Consider the following 21,116-nt stretch of genomic DNA (forward strand, 5'->3'; position numbering starts at 1 on the left):
CATCATCAGTAGATACTCAGTGAACACTGGACTGGAGGTCAGCCTTGATCATCAGTAGATACTCAGTGAACACTGGACTGGAGGTCAGCCCCATCAGTAGATACTCAGTGAACACTGTGGACTGGAGGTCAACCTTGATCATCAGTAGATACTCAGTGAACACTAAGGACTGGAGGTCAACCTTGATCATCAGTAGATACTCAGTGAACACTGTGGACTGGAGGTCAACTTTGATCATCAGTAGATACTCAGTGAACACTAAGGACTGGAGGTCAACCTTGATCATCAGTAGATACTCAGTGAACACTGAGGACTGGAGGTCAACCTTGATCATCAGTAGATACTGAGTGAACACTGGGACTGGAGGTCAACTTTGATCATCAGTAGATACTGAGTGAACACTGGGGACTGGAGGTCAACCTTGATCATTAGTAGATTCTCAGTAAACACTGTGGGCTGGAGGTCAACCTTGATCATCAGTAGATACTGAGTGAACACTGGGGATTGGAGGTCAACCTTGATCATTAGTAGATACTGAGTGAACACTGGACTGGAGGTCAGCCTTGATCATCAGTAGATACTCAGTGAACACTGTGGACTGGAGGTCAACCTTGATCATCAGTAGATACTGAGTGAACACTGGGGACTGGAGGTCAACCTTGATCATTAGTAGATACTGAGTGAACACTGGGGACTGGAGGTCAACCTTGATCATCAGTAGATAACTTGGTGAATACTGTGGGCTGGAGGTCAACCTTGACCAGCACATATATCTTGTTGTTCAGCCTTCAACTTGAATGTTCACGGCTCATGGGATGTTTCTGTTCGTAGATCTGCTCTGGCCGCAGTCATTCTGTCCACAACGTTAACTGGGCGCACCGTAGCCATCCCTCAGCCTCGCCAGAGATCTCCGGCTGAGAGCAACACAACATCCATTGAAAAGGACAGCTTCATCGATCCCTATGCTATCTCCTCGGAGCTGCGGCTTGGGTAGGGACTACGTGGCTGGTTCTGCTTCCTCAGGGTGGGGGCAGTCCAGTCTGTACGCATGTGCACACCTGCACGGGTTTATGACTGACCAGTGTCAAGGGGACACTGTCTAGAGTGTCTCTGGAGTGCATCTTGTGAAGCCACTGGTCGCTTTGGTGGCAGCCCAGAGCCAATGAATTCAGTGTTGCTTTCGGCCCTGAGTCAGCTCTCTGCCACAGACAATGTGAGCTGTCCATCATCACTTCTCACCCGTCTCTCTGGATATTCGTACCAAGTTCTCCTTCTTTGGCACCTGTGATGTAACCTTTTCTTTGTTCTGTAACAGCTTTTCCTTTTTTTTGTAGAGACAGAGTCTCACTTTATCGCCCTCGGTAGAGTGCCATGGCCTCACACAGCTCACAGCAACCTCCAACTCCTGGGCTGAAGTGATTCTCTTGCCTCAGCCTCCTGAGTAGCTGGCCAGCTATTTTTTGGTTTGCAGTTCAGCCTGGGCCGGGTTCGAACCCGCCACCCTCGGCATATGGGGCCGGCACCTTACGGACTGAGCCATAGGCGCCGCCCCAGCTTTTCCTTTTTTGCTTGAGCTGGGTTTGAGCTGACGCAGGGATAGGGGTCAGGAAACTTTCCCCTCAGGACGAGACATTTGAAGGGAGAGCTTAGGGACTTAATGGGAATCGGAACAGCACGGGGGCGGGTGGGGGGAGGGGTGGCAAGCTTTCCTGAGACTAAGAAGAGGAATCAGAACACGGACAAGCCACCGAAGGCTGATGTATGTATCTAGGGGGACTCAAGCGAGATGGAGAATGACCTGAGATGGGGCTGGACGAGTGGGCAGGAGCCAGGCTGGGGAGCCCCTGTCATCCTGTACACAGGCTCGCTGTCTCCCCTAGGAGTGGCAGAGACACTGGATGGCTGTAAGGGCCTTCGGGGTGGGGGTGGGGACCCATGATCAAACCTGCCTTTTAATGTGTATTTGTTTTTGTTTTGTTTTTTGCCATACCAATATACCAAATAGTCTGTATTTTTTATGTAGTAAAATCTACCAATTTTTTTCCCTAAAGTTTCTGTCATTATTGTCAAATTTAGAAAGACCTCCCTATAAAAGCATTATGTAAATACTTAACATATCGTCCTCTAGGATGGGCTTTTATTTCTGGTTTTTACATGTAAACATTGCCTCCATTTTGAGGTGTTTGAGTATAGCTTGTTTTTCTTCTGGTAAGACTTATACTTCGGCTAAATAAGAACTTAGATGAGGAAATGGTTCTGACATTGATTAGAAAGAATAAGCATCATAAGGCCATCAGAGGAACTGTGGATGGAAGAAAACTCGCCCCGGCTGGGTTAGCCCCTAGATATTTTAAAACATAATAGTTAAAACAGTGAAGATAGCTTAGGACAGGCTCAGTGATAGGTATCTGCGAATTCCCTGAGTTGAACCTAGAGTTCACAGTGCATCTTTAAATGATAAAGGCAGCCCACAGACTGAAGGGTCAGCAGTATGTTCACTAGCAACATTAGAAGACAAGTCAGCTTTGAGCCTTGCCCAAGTCAGACAGCAACATAAGTTCCCATAGAATGAAAGGATTATTCTGTATATTTCCATAAATAAAGCCATGAAATCCAAGATCTGGTCTCATCAAACCTTCCAGGGGAAGATGACTGCTATTTTCTTTTGAGCTAAAAATTTAGAAGGTAAAAAAAAAAAATTTTAAATCAACTATATATTTAAAACATCGGTTTTGAATCATTTTAAATCATCTATATATGTTTAAAAATTTTACATAGCCAAAATATAATTAATAGAAGAATTATTTACAGTTAAAATGAAGTTGGCTCAGCACCTGCAGCTCAGCAGCTAGGGCACCAGCCACATACACCAGGTTTGAATCCAGCCCGGGCCTGCCAAACAACAATGATGACAACCAAAAACTAGTCAGGTGTTGTAGCGGGAGCCCATAGTCCCAGCTACTTGGGAGGCTGAGGCAAGTGAATCACTTGAGCCCAAAAAGAGTTTGAGGTTGCTGTGAGCTGTGATGCTACTGTACTCTACTAAGGGTGACATAGTGAGACTGTCTCAAAAAAAAAAAAAAAAGGGCGGTGCCTGTGGCTCAAGGAGTAGGGCGCTGGTCCCATATGCCGGAGGTGGCGGGTTCAAACCTAGCCCCGGCCAAAAACCAAAAAAAATAAAATAAAATAATGAAGTCAATGTTTCAGTTTCAATCGATAGAAAAGTTAATTTCAGGTTTGGGCATTCTAGAAGTAAAACAAAAGAAATGAACAGACAGGGCGGCGCCTGTGGCTCAAAGGAGGAGGGCACCAGCCCCATATGCCAGAGGTGGTGGGTTCAAACCTGGCCCTGGCCAAAAACTGCAAAAAAAACAGAAAGAAAGAAAAAGAAATGAACAGACAGTTCACAGAAGAGGAATTGTGACTTGAGGGAAACCTTCAGTGTCAGTCAGAGCTATAAATTTAGACATTGGGACTTAAATTGTTTTGGCAAGGTTTAGAAGATAATTACCAGTGCAGCTGCAGGTTTGAGAAATGGTTCGTGTGGAGATTTGGGCAGTGTGCTCATGGACGCTGAGCGTGCATGCCCTTGACCAAGCACCTGGGTAGTGACTGACTCTAAATACAGAAGAGGTCGTGCGCGCGTAGACGTTCATTACGGATCATGTTTAGTAGTGAAATGGGAGGATATAACATATCTGCTTGATTCCTATCACTTACTTGTCTGTTTTTATCTTTCTATAGAGATGGGGTCTCTCTGGTAGCCCAGGCTGGCCTCAAGGGATCCTCCCACTTCAGCTTCCCAAAGCACTAGGATTACAGTCATGAGCCACTATGTCCTGTGATTCCCACCTTTTAAAATGTTGATTGTGAAAACTTACTAATGCTGAGCATGGTGACTCGTGCCTGTCATCCAAGCACTTAGGAAGGCTGAGGCAGGAGGGTCACTTGAGACCAGGAGTCTGAGATCTGGGCAACACAGTGAAACTTTGTCTCTATAAAAAATAAAAAGAGGCTGGGCACGGTGGCTCAGGCCTGTAATCCCATCACTCTGGGAAGCCAAGGCTGGTAGATTGCGTGAGCTCAGGACTTTGAGATCAGCCTGAGCAAGAAAGAGACCCTGTCTCTTCTAAAAATAGAAAAACCAGCCGGGCATCATGTTGAGTGCTTGTAGTCCCAGCTACTCAAGAGGCTGAGGCAGCAGGATCACTTGAGCCTGAGAGTTTGAGGTTGCTGTGAGCTATGATGCCAGGGCACACTACCCAGGGCAACAGAGTGAGACTCTGTCTTAAGAAGAAGAAAAAAAATGTTAGCCAGACACAGTGGTGCCTACCTGTAGTCCCAGCTACTCAGGAGGCTGAGGCAGGAGGATCACTTGAGCCCAGGAGTTTGAGGTTGCAGTGAGTTATGATGATGCTTCTGTACTCTAGCCCAGGGCAACAGAGCAAGACCTTGTCTCAAAAAAAATTTATTAATAAGACAAGTTGTATGTTTATGCAGTGATAAGTATTAAAAAATTTTTTAAATGCTGAGTGTGCAAAGAGATGAGCTAGGTGACTTAATCTTTTGGCTTCTATATATTTTGTAATGTGTTATATATTTATGGTAGGGCTTGCAGGCGGTACACTTAGTGCACGTCTGTATGTCGGTGCCAAGGGATAAAGGGCTTTTTGTTTTACTCTTTAATGTTCTACCGCAGACCAAATGGGCAGAGTGAGGAGAGAAGAACTTCCTTGCCATCCTTTGAAACACTGGGCAGCGGGGAAGAAGAGGACAGTGAATCTCAGCCGTCATCCCGCTGCAGGGAGGTGGAGAATGTCAGTGCCCAGAAGGAAGAGGGAGGTGGCAGTGATGCCGTGTATGCCGCACCCCCCAGAAACAAGGTGCTTCTCCTGTTTCCCAGGGTCTGCTCTGTGCTCACCTTGACCTTAACTTTCCGTGAATCGTGTAGAGTGCATTCGTGAGGATTTCTTTCTCTAGCTTTTGCTTTGGGGCTTAATTTTTTTTAATGGATCCAGCCTCATTTCTATCCAGTGAGACAAGATTTTTTTTTCCTTTATTCTGCAGAAAGACAAGATGAAGATAAATATTTTCCCACTCTTAATGTAGATTTCCATCCAAAGCTTAGTGCCTCTGCTCTCTTCTTTGGCCTTGAAAACTAATTTGTGTATCACTTCTCCAGTGTCACTTCACACAGTGCAACGGCTCTCCAGATTCATGTCTGACGGGGAAGGGCAGCAGTATCCTGTGGCGCCGTGGCTCACACCTGTAACCCCGGCACTCTGGCAGGCCGAGGGGGTAGATTGCCTGAACTACAGCTTGAGCAAGAGCAAGACCCTGTCTCTAAAAACTAGCCGGGCATTGTGGCGAGAACCTGTAGTTCCAGCTACTTGGGAGGCTGAGGTAGAATCTCTTCTTTCAAGAGAATTGCTTAAGCCCTAGACTTTGAGGTTGCTGTGAGCCGTGACACCATAGCACTCCACCCAGGGCGACAAAGTGATACTCTGCCTCAAAAAAAAAAAAAAACCTGCCATTCCTTCACTACTTACCAGGCATACAGCTCTATTCTATGTGGGTTATCTTAGCTGGCCTCCCACTAACTCTGTGAGGGGCCCATTCATTGTCCCATCACTCAGCAGTGGACCAAGGTACAGAAAGGTTCATGGAACTGCATTTCTTCACTGCCAGCGAATCCTGATCTTTCTTTTGAAAGCTTTCAGAAATGCATTTCTTTCTTTTTTTTTTTTTTTCGGTTTTTGGCCAGGCTGAGTTTGAATCTGCCACCTCTGGCATATGGGACCAGCGCCCCACTCCTTGAGCCACAGGCGCCACCAACATTTTTTTTTTTTTGAGACAGAGTTTTACTATGTTGCCCTCAGTAGAGTGCTGTGGTATCACAGCTCATAGCAACCTCAAACTCTTGGGCTTAAGCGATTCTCTCGCCTCAGCCTCCCAGTAGCTGGGACTATAGGTGCCTGGCTAATTTTTTTTTGAGACAGAGCCTCAAGCTGTCACCCTGGATAGAGTGCTGTGGCATCATAGTTCACAGCAACCTCCAAATCCTGGGCTTAAGTGATTCTTTTTTTTTTTTTTTTTTAGAGATAAGAACTCATTTATTTGTTACTCAAAAACAATCCTTATTTTTGACTGGATTCAGACTTAGAAGTGGAAGCTCTCAGAGAGGACAGCCTGCGTCTCTTGGCAATCTGTTCCTGGCGCTTTTCTTTAGCCTCCTTCATTCTCTTGGCCAGAAGTTTAGCATATTCTGAAGTTTAGCATATTCTGAAGCCTCTTCCTTATTTTTCTTAGTACGTTGTTTCTTCAGAGCAATGCGCTGGCGTTTATGTTGTGAGACACGTGGAGTTACAAGACGCCGAATCTTGGGTGCTTTGGTCCTAGGTTTCTTACTTTCTTTGTTTAAGGGCTTTCTCACCACATATTGGCGAACATCATCTTCTTTAGACAGATTGAAAAGTTTGCGGATTCTGCTAGCTCTTTTAGGCCCCAGACGCCGAGGTACAGTAGTGTCAGTCAGTCCAGGGATAGCCTTCTCTCCTTTTTTTACAATAACCAAGTTGAGAACACTAGATTGGCATCCACAATGCAACCCCGAACAGATTTGCGCTTCCTTTCTCCAGTTCTCCTTGGTCTATAGCAGGAATGCCCCTTACTCAGCAGCAGGCAGACGCGGCCATGGGTCAAGACACCCTGCTCCATGGGGAGACCTTGCTTGTCATTTCCACCCCTGACTCGGACCACATAACCCTTCCATTCTTCACCCAGCGCGTCAGCAGCAACTTCTGTGGCCATTCGCTTCTCATAGAAAGTACGAAGTTTGCATTCATCATCCACTTCAATGAGTTTCTGGCAGCCAGTGGCTGGGAAGGAGATATTCAGCTTCATCCTGAAGTATGTGAACGCCTCCTAAGCGCCACAGAAAAGAGCGGCTTAAGTGATTCTTTCACCTCAGCTTCCCAAGTAGCTGGGACTACAGGTACCCGCCACAACGCCCGGCTATTTTTTGGTTGTAGTTGTCATTGTTGTTTGGTAGGCCCGGGCTGGATTCGAACCCACCAGCTCAGGTGTGTGTGGCTGGCACCCTAGCCGCTTAAGCCACAGGCGCCCAGCTGCCTGGCTATTTTTTTGTTATAGTTGTCCTTGTTTAGCAGGCCCTGGTCAGGTTTGAACCCACCAGCCCTGGTGCATGTGACTGGCGCCCTAACCACTGGGCTACAGGCGCTAAGCCACATTTATTTTTTGATTATTACAACTCATCTTCCGTGAAATTTTTATCCCATGATGTTGTATTTTGGGGACTTTTTTTGTTTATTTTGAGACAGTCTTACTCTGTTGCCTTGTGTAGAGCATAAAGAGTGTTGAGTTCAAGTGATCTTCCTGCCTCAGCCTCCCAAGTAGCTGGAACTACAGGTGCCCATTACATTGCCTGGCTAGTTTTTCTATTTTTAGTAGAGACAGGCTCTTGCTCTTGCTCAGGCTGGTCTCAAATTCCTGAGTTCAGGCAATCCACCTACCTCGACCTCCCAGAGTGCTGGGATTACAGGTGTGAGCCATGGCACCTGGCCCTGGATGATGTATCTTAAATTAAGCTCAAGAGTATAACTGTAACCTGATAGCAATATATACAACCAAAAATACAAGTGGTTTTCCATTCAAATTTGCAGTAGCATTGTTTATTACAAAGAAAAATATGGAAGGGATTCAGTTTTCATTTTAATCCAAAATTTTAATTTAATTAATTAATTAATTTTTTTTGAGACCAAGTCTCCCTCTGTTCCTTGCTTTTTGGTTTTTGGGGTTTTTTTTTGACAGAGTCTCAAGCTGTCACCCTGGGTTAGAGTGCTGTGGCATCATAGTTCGCAGCAACCGCCAACTCTTAGGCTCAAGCTATCCTCTTGCCTCAGTTTTTCTATTCTTTTTTAGTAGAGACAGGGTCTTACTTTTTGCTCAGGCTGGTCTTGACCGCCTGACCTCAAGCAATCCACCCACCCCAGCCCCCCAGAGTGTTGGGATTATAGACATGAGCCATTGTGCCCAGCTTTTCTCTATCACCTTGGGTAGAGTGCTGTAGCATCATAGTTCACAGCAACCTCTAACTCTTGAGCAATCTTCTTGCCTCAGTCTCCCAAGTTAGGTGGGATTATAGGTGTGTGCTACCATGCTTGGCTAGTTTTTCTATTTTTAGTAGAGATAGGCTCTCACTCTTATTCAGGCTGGTCTCGAACTCCTAAGCTCAAGCAATCCACCTGCCTCAGCCTCCCAGAGTGCTAAGGATGTAAGTGTGAGCCACTATGTCTGGCCTAATTTAATTTAATTTTTTAAAAAAAATTTATGGTTTTTGAGACAGGGTCTCACTCTGTTTCTTGAGCTAAAGTGCATCATCATAGCTCACTGCAAAGTCAAACTCCTGGGTCAAACAATCCTCTTGGCTCAGCTTTCCAAGAAGCTGGAACTACAGGCATATACCACCATGCCTACCTCAAAGTTTTAATTTGGAGACAGTCTCATACCCTTGGTAGAGTACCATGGTGTCATAGCTCACAGCAACCTCAAACTCTTGGACTCAAGTGATCCTCTTGCCTCAGCCTCCCGAGTAGCTGGGAATACAGGCACCCACCACAAAGCCCAGCTATTTATAGAGACGAGATTTCGCTCTGGCTCAGGCTGGTTTTGAACCTGTGAGCTCAGGCAGTCCACCTGCCTCAGCCTCCCAGAGTGCTAGGATTATAGGCGTGAGCCACCTTGCCCAGCCTCAAAGTTTTAATTTTAAAAGACCATTTACCAACATTGTACTATAGATATTTCAAGAAAGAAGAAAAGGTAGCACCACCTAATAAAGATAATTATAGGCCAATCACAGTGGCTCGGTGAGTGCTAGTGATCCTAGCACTTTGGGAGGCCAGCGTGAGAGGGTTGCTTCAGATCAAGAGTTCAAGACCAGCCTGAGCAACATAGTGGGACCCTATTTCTACAATGAACAGAAAAAATTAGCTGACTGTGGTGGTGTGTGCTTATAATCCCAACTACTCAAGAGGCTGAGGCAGAAGGCATTAAATGTATGTGGGTAAAAGTGTGTTACTTTTCTACATAAAAAGCGTAACTTGTGACGATGGTCCTCCGAGTTTGAGGTTGCAGTGAACTGTGATCACACCATTGTCCTCCTGCCCAGTCAACAAAGTGAGACCCTGTCTCAAAAACAAAAATTCGTAAATAAGTAAAAAATAAAGATTATTTTAGATAAATTATCCAGTTACTCAGGAGTTTGGTGATTGGGTACTTCAGAGTCCACCGAGGTTTTAAATATTTTTTGTTAGCAAATAAATTCACTTTCTGACAGATTTATATATCGTATATTAAAAACCTAAAGAATGATGACAGAACATGGTGTTTATAACCCGTAGTCAAAACAGAATAAATCTAGCATCCACTAGATAGGAGCCATGTGGAGCAAGCTTCGCCCCAGCAGTTCTTTTTATTCTTAGAGAAATAGGTAAAGTATTGATACATCAAGCAGGGGTCCTCAGACTACGGCCCGCAGGCCACGTGATGGCGGTGTGATTGTGTTTGTTCCCGTTTAGTTTTTCTACTTCAAAATAAAATATGTGCAGTGTGCATAGGAATTTGTTCATAGTTTTTTTTTTTTTAAACTATAGTCCGGCTGGCCCCCTGTTTAAAAAGTTTGAGGACCTCTGCATTAAGGGGATATTTCAGCAGGTTACCAGTAAATTGTAAAAGTTTTGAAAAGGGGCAGCGCCTGTGGCTCAAAGGAGTAGGGCACTGGCCCCATATACAAGAGGTGGTGGGTTCAAACCCAGCTGTGCAAAAACTACCTGGGGGGGCAGGGGGGAGGAGAAAAAGTTTTGAAAAGGATGTTAATGATTAATGAGGTCTTACATCAAAAGAGCACAACACTACGAACTGGGACATTAGTGCCTATAAGGCAGCTGGTCCTCAGAAAAGATTCCACTCTCCAAAAGTCACAGGTCACTGAGGGTTCTGAGCACTGCGTTGTAACTTCTGAAAGGGCCAGCGGCCATCTGACTTCACCACACAGTGAGCGAAGTCATTCTTCCTCTTTTTGGTAGCGTTGCCTCTACTTTGGTTTTACAAAGTACAGGAGTGCTGTTGAGTTTGGGCAGGTGAAAAGGAAACCATTTAACCTGGTTTTGTTTAACTGCATTGCCTTCTATGGACTATTCTGTGAACTATTTAATTCTTAGGCAGAGACTGACAGGCAAAATAAAACCCAAGCAACTGTGAAATTCGGCACTTACTGCACAGCTGTGCGTCTGTGTCCTAAAATCAGCTGTGGGGCAAGGAAATAGATGAGGGCACAGGTGCACAGTGAGCCGGAGTCCCGCACAAGTTTTTCTTTAATATGCATGGTTTCAGCATATGTTACTAATAACGTATTTAAAAGAATTAAGGGTTTCAGAAACTTTATGGTCAATTCTGAATGCTTCAGAAATTAATTAAATTGAGAAATCATTTCACATCATTACTTGCAGCTACGTTTTGGCCGCCTTAATTACTTAAAATGGCTATGGTTAGGTTTAAAATATAGCAGTGCAAATTAAAAATTCAAAGGTATAACAAAGATCTCTTCTTATTTTATGAGAAGGATAAAACTTAAGTATATAAAATTTTATTACAAATATTAGGGGAACTGTAACCATATCAGAGATAACATTTTTTTATATTGAAAAGTAACGTATTTTTACCTACATACATTTAATTAATATAACGACAACACATGATAGTGAATGACTTTTTTGCTACTAACATCATAAGATTATTTACTGCAAAATATATTTTCCGCAAAAATTAAAGAGACTATGTTTCAGGAGAGTAGAAAAGATTAATCACTAGGCGATCCCTCCTTCTGTCTCCCCCATTGTTGAGTTTAATTGTGTTTTTCTCTTGCTCAGGCCTGTAGCTGTTCATCTACTAGTTTTAAATTCGTGTCAAGTACCTGGGGTGCTTGTTTTTCCGTTCTTGAGATATTTTACTAAGGAGAATGTTCTCCAACTCCATCCAGGTTAATACAAAAGATGCAAAGTCTCCATCTTTTTATGGCTGAATAGTGTTCCATGGTGTACATACACCACAATTTATTAATCCATTCCTGGTTGATGGGCACTCAGGACATTTCCACATTCTTTGAGATTGTGAATTGACCTCCTATAAACGTCCATGTGCAAATGTCCTTATGACAAAATGACTTTTTTTCTTCTGGGGAGATGCCTAGAATGGGAGTGTGGGATCAAATGGAAGGTCTATTTTGGGTTCTTTGAGGATTCTCCATCCTTCTTTCCAAACAGGCTGTATTGGTTTGCAAACCCACCAACAGCGTGTAAGTGCTCCCTTCTCTCCACCCCTGTGCCAGCCTCTGCAGCTCTGGGACTTGGTGGTGTAGGTCATTCTTGCTAGGTTAGGTGGTATCTCAGGGTGGATTTGGTTTGTATTTCTCTGATGACCAGGGAGGAGGAGCACTTTTTCATGTGTTTATTGGCCATCTGTCTTCTTGGGAGAAGGTTTTTTCTTTTTTTTTTGTGGAGACAGAGTCTCACTTTATGGCCCTCGGTAGAGTGCCGTGGCTTCACACAGCTCACAGCAACCTCCAACTCCTGGGCTTAAGCGATTCTCTTGCCTCAGCCTCCTGAGTGGCTGGGACTACAGGCGCCCACCACAACGCCCGGCTATTTTTTTGTTGCAGTTTGGCCGGGGCCGGGCTTGAACCCGCCACCCTCGGTATATGGGGCCGGCGCCTTACCGACTGAGCCACAGGCGCCGCCTGGGAGAAGGTTTTTTCTTATTGCTTGCTTGGATTCAATCTTTCTGCATTTAGATGCGTCTTGTAGACAACATATAATTTTTAAAAACAACTTTATTGAGATACAATCACATACCTTATGATCCCCCCATTTATATAAAGTACACAGTTTAACGCAGCTTATAGTTTTTTGTTAAACAAGTTTGGCAATCTCTGTCTTTTTTTGTGTGGTTTTTGGCCAGGGCGGGGTTTGAACCCGCCACCTCCAGCATATGGGACTGGCGCCCTACTCCTTGAGCCACAGGCGCCGCCCCAATCTCTGTCTTTTAACTGGAATATTTAGTCCTTTTCTATTTCATATACATGGATATATTTGGGTTTAAATCTGTCATTTTATTTTTCCCTACGTGTCCTGTTATTCTGTATTTCTTTTTCTCTCTTGCTTTTCTTTTTCTTCCTTGTCCTTTCTTCACATCTGTATAATTGCAGAATCCTTTTGTATTGACATTTTTTCCCCAATTGTTCTATTTCTTTCCCTGTGTTACTTTAGAAATTATACTCTGTTTTTATTCTGGCAGTTACCCTAGAAATTTTAGCATATACATTTTACTCTTTAAAATCTAAGTTAGTGGGGCAGCACTGATAGCTCAGTGGGTAGGGCGCCAGCCACGTACACCAGGGCTGGCGGGTTCGAACCCAGCCGGGCCAGCTAAACAACAATGACAACTGCAGCAGAAAAATAGCTGGGCGCTATGGCTGGTGCTTATAGTCCCAGCTACCTGGGAGGCTGAGACAAGACAGTCGTGTAAGCCCAAGAGTTTGAGGTTGCTGTGAACTGTGACACCCTGGCGCTCTACCTACGGTGACAGCTTGAGACTCTATCTAAAAAAAAAAAAAAAAATCTGGGTGGCGCCTATAGCTCAGTGAGTAGGGCGCCGGCCCCATATGCTGAGGGTGGTGGGTTCAAACCCGGCCCTGGCCAAACTGCAACAAAAAATAGCCTGGCATTATGGTGGGCGCCTGTAGTCCCAGCTACTCAGGAGGCTGAGGCAAGAGAATCGCCTAAGCCCAGGAGTTGGAGGTTACTATGAGCAGTGTGATGCTACAGCACTCTATTGAGGGCGATAAAGTGAGACTCTGTCTCTACAAAAAAAAAAAAAAAAAAACTAAGTTAGTGTCTTGACCAGGAAGATGGGGAAGGAATATAATGAGAGCTGCAGACGAGGGCTCGGCTGTCCCCGGCACACAGCTGTCAGCCCTGTGGTGGGGCTGGCCTGCTTTTTCCTCCCTTTCTATCAGTACCCAGACAAGTTTTGTTTCAGTTACCAAAAGGAATTTTCACAATGAGAAGTATTGGAGAGTTAAAAAAAAAAAATCTGAATTCATCCTTTTAGATCGTCTTTATAGAATAGTATTACAAATTCCTTTTTTTTTTTTTTGAAACAGAGTTTCACCTTGTCACCCTCAGTAGGGTGCCAGGGCGTCATAGTTCACAGCAGCCTCAAACTCTTGGGCCTCTGCGTCCCAAGTAACTGCAACTGCAGGCGCCTGCCACACGCCCAGCTATGCAAATTCTTTGTGATTTTTTTTTTTTTTTTTTTTGTAGAGACAGAGTCTCACTGTACCACCCTTGGGTAGAGTGCCGTGGCGTCACACGGCTCACAGCAACCTCTAACTCTTGGGCTTACGCGATTCTCTTGCCTCAGCCTCCCGAGCAGCTGGGACTACAGGTGCCCGCCACAATGCCCGGCTATTTTTTTGTTGCAGTTTGGCCGGGGCTGGGTTTGAACCCGCCACCCTCGGCATATGGGGCCGGCGCCCTACTCACTGAGCCACAGGCGCCGCCCTGTGATATTTTTAATAGACTTATTTATCGACATATCAAGTATGCACCAAAGTACATGCATGATAAATGTACAGCTCAATGAATTTTCATAAAGTAGCCACCAGCCAGCTTTTAAAAAAGAGAACATTACTTGTACCTTCTTCTCAGTCACTACTTCCTACAGAATTAATCATTGTCCTGACTTGAAGATTCAATCTTTAAAAGGAACCTTAGATTAGTTTTGCTTTTCTGAAAATTCTGTGAATTCAACCAGATCGTGTGTGTTCTTTGGAGTTTTTGAAGGTCTTCAGTTATTGGGAGTAGCGGGGTTGGCTTCCTCTTACTGCTGTACAATATCCCGTTGTATGATGGCGCCGTCCACTTATTTATCCATTTTACTGATGATGGATGTTGGGTTGTTTCCAGTTTGGGGCTCTGAGAGGTAAGCAGTGCTGCTGTGAGCATGCTGGCTGTGTCCCTGAGTGACACGTGGGTGTGTGAGGACGTGTGAGCAGCTTCCGTGCTGGCAGATGCTGCCAAACGGTTTCCACACAGGGAATCTTCACCATGATGATCTATCCGAGTCTTCTCAGTGTCACATTTCCTTGATACTAGTTCGTTCCTAGGAGATAAAAAGCAAGACGTTATTTCTTTTTTCTTCCTTCATCAAATGATGATGCGTGGACTAGGGGCCCTGTGTGCTGCTCCTCCTGAGCCGGGTCACCTGGGAGCCGTGTACACTGAGCCTGGTGGACCTAGCAGCTTTGGCTGTCAGCTCTGAAATGCCTCTTCTCATGCTGGTCCCTACTACACCTCCCTGCCAGCCTTGGGGACAGCCCTTCCCTTGCCGGCAGCCCACAGCTAAGCCAAGCTGATCACAAAAGTAAGGATTTTGTTTGTTTATTTTTAGAGGCAGAGTCTCACTCTGTCACGCTGGGTAGAGTGCTGTGGCATCGTCACAGCTCACAGCAACCTCAAACTCTTGAGCTCAAGTAATCCTCTTGCCTTAGTCTCCCAAGTACTACAAAGTCCCACCTTGATGTCCCGCTAGTTTTTCTATATTTAGTAGAGATGGGGTCTCGCTCTTGCTCAGTCTGGTCTCGAACTCCAGAGCTCAAGTCATCCACCAGCCTCAGCCTCCCCCTGGCCTGCATTTTTTTTAAACCACAAGTCATCAAGCAAGGAAGGCAGGATTCTGCTGAAGAGGGAGGGCAGCAGTGGGGAGCCAGCTCGGACCCCTGGGACATGCTCTGCTGCTCTTCCTCTGGGCAGCCTCTGCCCAACTCCCAGACCCCTGCCGGGGCAGTGCCGCCGCACCACCAGGCACGGCTCCATCTTGTCCCACAGTGCTCTCTAAGGGGCAGCTCTGTGGTCCGGCTGCCGTCTGACACCGAGATGGGAGTTGCTCACAGATGGTGAGGGGAGGGCTCCATTCCGTCAGGAAATGACCTTTGCAGTGGACACACACGGTCAGTGAACATTCCAGGAGTTGCTGGCATGAGAGAGAGTTCTCCCAGGGCAGGTCAGCCGCAGGGTGGGGTGGTACTGAGGGTCTGTGGTACGGGCTAGAGGCGGCCCCCTTTCCTACCTTGGTCCCTGGCAGGAATGGGGCACCTGGCTGGGAGCCGAAGCCCCCTGGGGACTGTGCGTGCCTCGGATCCCGTTCCTTGCAGCACCTGAGGCCTAGGGGTTTCCCCCAGCGCTCTGTGTCCCCCTGCGGAAGCAGAAGTGGTGCTGTGGGGAGGCAGGAGAAGAGCTTGGATTTGTGAGGGGTATTTGTGCAGGTTACATGTATCGTGTGTTTGCTCTTTTGTCTTTTATAACAAAAAGATACCATTGTCACGTGGGGTGGACAGTGAAGACGACGAAGTCATTGCTAACCCAGATGGGTTTCCAGGCTCACCTCTCACACCGCGGCACACCCAACAAAAAGGTAAAAACAGACAGACAAAAAACCCGCCTGCAGTGTTTATAAAATGTAAGAGCACTGTGCATTGTGTGGCAATGAATATTTTTACTTTTTAGGAAAATATAGCCATTGGACCTCCATATTGTGGCTCTATGATTTTAACTAGGAATATACTTGAAAATTATTTTTACTGAGAGCAAGTTATTGCCTGGATGTGAGGCCGTGTTTAAAGTACAAGGTGCTGGCCTCTGAGTCCCTTCTGCTCTCTCAGCCATGAGAGTTCAAGGAGGAGAGGGTCGTGGCTGGCTGGGAAGCCCCATGTGCGCCTTCCTGCTGCTCCTGTGTCAGTGCACCCTGGAATGATGAGCGAGCTTGTCTGAGTTGGCCGCCTCGCTCGGCCTTGTACCTGGGGCAGGGCCTGGCCCCCGGGGCATGTCCGGAAAGGCTAGTCTGACGAGCAAGTGTGTGGACATTAACAAGAGAGCTCAGTGCATCATAGCAAAGGTGGGGGCAGTTTTCAGGTTCCTGAGAGGGGCTTGAGTTTGAGCAGTGAGGAGGAGACCCAGGCATGGAGTGGGCAACCAGGGACTGCTCGATCAGGACCCTCAGAGTCACTGGGCTCAGGGAGACACTTTCTTGAGTCATTTCACAAGGAAAACAGAAGGCCAGCCTAGTAAGCGCTGGGCCAGGGAATAGCTATGGGTCAGCTGGTATAGACTGCATATTAAATTCAGGTAAAAACTATTCCTTCTTTAAAAAATTTATGGAAATAATACATTCTTGGTATTAAAAAAAGAAATTTAAATACATAATTATATAATGAGTGTCTCATAAGTTACATGTCACATAGGCTCCATCAGTGCTAGTGATAATTACCGTCTAAAGGCTAAAACAGCCTGGTGCAGTAGCTTGTGCCTGTAATCCCACTGCCTTCCGAGGCCAGGGCAGGAGGATCACTTGAGGTCAGGAGTTCAAGACCAACCTGGGCACCATTGTGAGACTCCATCTTCACAAAAACATAAGAACTGGGTGGGTGTGGTGGTGGGCACCTATAGTCCCAGTTTACTGGGCTTGCTGAACCAAGAAGATCTCTTGATCCCAGGAGCTTGAGGCTACAGTGAGCTACCATGGCCCCACCGTACTCCAGCCTGGGCGACAGAGCGAGACACTGTCTCCAAAAAAATCTATGAATATTTCTTGTTATATCACTTCAAATATTTACTCCTCAGAAGTGTGTTCAGGGCCTGCCATGTGCCAGAGATGACAGAGCCACAGGCCTAGCCACTGTGGAGGCGCAGCTTGCAAACTATAATGTGAGGTGCTGAGGTGAGCACAAAGGCCAGGGGCGCAAAGACCAAAGACCAGTTCGCAGAGGTGGCAGGGAGGGGGTTTCAGGAGGCTGGACTCAGGAGGGCAGGGCTGGATTTTGCCATGTGGCAAACACATCCTGCAGACCAACTTGCCCCAGTGCATTTGACCAAAAGCAGCTTGATTAAAAGCAGTTGATCAGATGGTTTTGGGTTAACAGTAAGCTCTTCAGTGACCGGTTACTCAAGTATTGGTGATATTGGCAATTTTTATTTTTTTAGAGACAGCATAAATATTGGCAACTTTTGATGAGTGAATGAACCAGGGATTCTATTTAGAATTTTGTCTGCATCTTTAGAATTTCATTCTGTTTTCTGGATTCCATAGGATTTTCCCCTCTGTTTTTTGCATGTGTGTTTCTCATTTTTATTCAGCCAGTTATTTCTGCTCCACAAAATAATAGTAGAATGTTAAAAGCAACTCTGATGTCAAACTTCCCTACAGTGAAGTGTATGGGCAGACCAGGCACAAGGTCAGCCTCTTCACTGGGTTGGAAGGTGTGGAAGATGAGGAGCCAGGCAGGGTTTGCCCACATCTGTGCCACTGAGGCAGCTGTCAAGGAAAAGCTATTTTTCTGAACAAGTTGGATGCTACTTCTCAGAAGGGTGGACAGAGAGGGGTGGAGCCTGGGGCCCCCCCAGGCAGGGTGTTGGAATGGGAAGGGGCCGAGGGTCCCTCCAAGGACTTTGGCCGTGGCTCTGCAATCTCTGGCCACACGTGGTCCTCAGGAATGAGCGTGGTAGAGACGGGAGCGAGTCAGATGTTGGCTCCTTGGCTGGCCCTGGGACTCGCCTGCCATGTGACTGTACTGAGTCGGTCCCCATCTCAGGCCCTGCTGGCTCCTCTGTAGAAGGTGACTTTCTATAACTGAATTCATCTGAGCTGCGTTACCATTGTCATTTGTTACCTTCCTTAAAAGTTTCTTTCTTTTTTTTATCAGATGATAAACACCCTATTCTGAATTTAAAGGTAAGATTTATTTTTTTTAAAAAACAGGTTTTCTCAGTAAATTTTCCAACAGATTTTGTAATTTATCAGGGAAAAGAATCTTCCCTTAAGAGTTCTTTCCCCAGGCGGCGCCTGTGGCTCAGTCGGTAAGGCGCCGGCCCCATATACCGAGGGTGGCGGGTTCAAACCCGGCCCTGGCTGAACTGCAACCAAAAAATAGTTGGGCGTTGTGGCGGGCGCCTGTAGCCCCAGCTACTCGGGAGGCTGAGGCAAGAGAATCACTTAGGCCCAGGAGTTGGAGGTTGCTGTGAGCTGTGTGATGCCACGGCACTCTACCGAGGGCCATAAAGTAAGACTCTGTCTCTACAAAAAAAAAAAAAAAAAAAGAGTTCTTTTCTATGGAATATTTATTTTATTTTATTTTTTTGAGACAGAGTCTCACTCTATCACCCTCGGTAGAGTGCCGTGGCGTCACAGCTCACAGCAACCTCCAATTCTTGGGCTTAAGCAATTCTCTTGCCCCAGCCTCCTGAGTAGCTGGGACTACAGGCGCCCGCCACAACGCCCAGCTATTTTATTTTGTTGTAGTTGTCGTCGTTTAGCAGGCCTGGGCTGGGTTCGAACCCGCCAGCTCTGGTGTATGTGGCCGGCGTATGTGGCTGGCACCCTAGCCACTGAGCAATAGGCGCTGAGCCTCTTATGGAATATTTCTTTTAAATACTCTTAAAATATGAGGAAATTCATATTTTCCATAGTTTGATCATGAAAGTGGTGTACTAAAGGGTTAGAAGCCACTTACGTAATTTATAGAATGAATAGACAATTAGCTAATTTGCAAACATGGAAATAGTTCTAACTTAAGTTTTATGTTCATATCAATTTTAAAAATTAAACATTTATTGGTAGAGGTAATGTATAACTGTATCTTCTTTTTCAGCAGGGATTAGCAACTTAATATCACACCAATGTGTAAGGAAAAATTAACAAAAGTCCAAAGTCCTCTCTTGGCTGTAAGACCTCGGCATTTGAAGATGTGCCTGCCTGCAGTTGAGGGTCCTTTCTGCCTGCCCCAGTGAGGAAAGTCCTGCCTGGAGTTTGCTCTGTGCATCTCTGCTCTCGATTTGTGCTGTATCACGTGCTTTCAAACGTGAACTGACACCTGTTGCTCACAGGTCCTGCACAGAAAGGCACAGTCACTAGCTCACAGGCAAAAAGGCAGGAGCAAAGCTCAGACAGACTTTCCTTGCTGCCTCAGAGAATGTACCAGGAGGGATTCGATTACAAGAGAGTGGATATTGAAGTTTCTAAAACTAAAACTAAGACCAAGAGCCAGGCTTAGTGCAGTGGCCCGTATATGGGAGACTGAGGGGGCCAGGAGATTGAGACCAGCCTGAGCAAGAGCAAGACCCCGTCTCTACTAAAAATAGAAAAACCAGCTGGGCCTTATGGCAGGTGCCTATAGTCCCAGCTACTTAGGAAACCGAGGCAAGAGGATCACTTGAGCCCAAGAGATTGAGGTTGCTGTGAGCTGTGATGCTACAGCACTCTATAGAGGGTGACAGAGTGAGACTTTGGGGGGGAAAAAGAGCCAAAATAAAGGGGCCGAAGTTGTGCGTAACTAGACCTTCCTTATAATGATGTGGCTGCTTGTGCTTATTTTGAGAGATGCTGAGACTCTTTCCTCTTGATGCCTTTTCTTCCCTAGGATGGAAAACCTCTGTTGCGTGAAAAACCTCCACCCTCCCCAGGTATTTGCCTCTTGAATTTCATCATGATGGAAAGTATAATTGTTTTAGAGAGTACCCAGAATAATCTCATCTGAAAATAAAGGTCACTTTTTCTTTGCCCTGTCAAGGCTGTTGGCTTTCATGTGAGTCCTGTGTGCCTGCTCTTCACATCACACGTCTTGTCTGGGTCATTGTCTCCCTCACACAGACCTGGGTGCTGGTCCTCCATCTGCTCCCTCCCACTGCCCACACCCCCATCAGCTGCTGGGCCCTGCGGGAGCCACCTGACACATAGCCTCTCCGTTCCCACACTTCCTTCTGGACGCCTGCCTGGCTCCTGGCGCCCTGCAGGTGGCCTCTGCACTCACATCACAGTGTGCAGGGCGTCCTCCCGCCCTGCCCACCCCTGGTCACCTCTCTTCCTGCCACCGCATATCCTTTCCAGACCGCTCCCTCTTTCCTGCATAAGCCACTCTTCCCAGGGCCCAAAAAATGCAGGACCAGGCCTGACCTGAAGTAATTGCCCGCGTGGTTTTTGGAATAAGGTCTCGTGTGACTTTGATGTAAAATTGTAAATATCAATTAATATTTTTAAACTTTTCCCCTGCACCTCTTCAGATATAACTGGTAGAGGACGTCAAAGATGTATAGAAATAACCAAAGAAAGATTTGAGGAACTGAAAGAGGAAAACGTGTGCCTGCACAACGTAAATCAGACCCTGACCCTGCAGCTGGCCGGCACGAGACAAGCAATGGAAGAGCTTCGGCTCAACCTGGAGAGAGCGGAGAGCGGGGAGGGAGAGCCGGGAGGCCGGGCGGCCGCGTCCCAGGGAGGTAGGCGAGCACACGCACGCTCAGCACGTTCAGCACGTTCAGCAGGCACCACTTCCCTCAGTCTGTTATTTATTTGGAGGGTTTGCATTTTATGTTGGTGATATTTGTTGACATCTATGTTACTAATACCTTGTTGTAATATTTAAGTTTCTTTTTTTGCCTAGGGCCAGGTTTGAACCTACCACCTCCAGTATATGGGGCTGGCACCCTACTCACAGAGCCACAGGTGCCGCCCTATTTAAGTTTCTTTTATTAATAGCCTCACACGCGTTGAAAATTTTCTTCTTTTATTGATGAACGCAAAATATTTTTGGTATCATTACAGGTCATTTTCTTTCATGAAGTTGTCCACTTTAAATTGAGACACTGCTTATTGATATATAGAAACTCTTTACATTTTACAGATTTTAGTCCTTTGTCACGTGGGTAATATTTTCTTAGTTTGTTGATAATTTGGCTAAACTTATAGGATATTTTTCTTTTGTGGCTTATTCCCTTGGTCTCAAGTCTTTTTTAACTCCAAGGTTATGTGAATATTTACTAGTATTTTCTCTATACCTTTTCCTATTTATGTAAAACTAATGTGGCCTTAAGTAAAGGGGTGCTAGTGTTCTTGGTATAGGCCCTGCATAACTCTTGTCCTAGGCACATTTATTTCTAGATAATTTATGTTATTTGTGTTTTTATTTTGTGGGATCTATTTTCTATTATGTT

General features: G+C 45.9%; 1 protein-coding gene and 1 pseudogene across 1 annotated transcript in view; one reads left to right on the forward strand and one right to left on the reverse strand.

The window, feature by feature from the left end:
* The window catches only part of CEP89 (centrosomal protein 89), a 67,232-nt gene that overhangs the window by 8,230 nt on the left and 37,886 nt on the right, over nt 1-21,116 (forward strand). Inside the window, exons 3-8 of the mRNA XM_053604616.1 lie at nt 832-990; nt 4,700-4,883; nt 15,447-15,549; nt 17,834-17,862; nt 19,547-19,589; nt 20,187-20,402. Coding sequence (XP_053460591.1) covers nt 832-990; nt 4,700-4,883; nt 15,447-15,549; nt 17,834-17,862; nt 19,547-19,589; nt 20,187-20,402 — 734 coding nt within the window. The remainder of the gene's footprint in view (nt 1-831; nt 991-4,699; nt 4,884-15,446; nt 15,550-17,833; nt 17,863-19,546; nt 19,590-20,186; nt 20,403-21,116) is intronic.
* Nucleotides 6,106-6,967, reverse strand: LOC128595738 (40S ribosomal protein S6-like; annotated as a pseudogene).

The sequence above is a fragment of the Nycticebus coucang genome, chromosome 10, assembly GCF_027406575.1.
Source record: "Nycticebus coucang isolate mNycCou1 chromosome 10, mNycCou1.pri, whole genome shotgun sequence".
Lineage (NCBI taxonomy): Eukaryota > Metazoa > Chordata > Mammalia > Primates > Lorisidae > Nycticebus > Nycticebus coucang.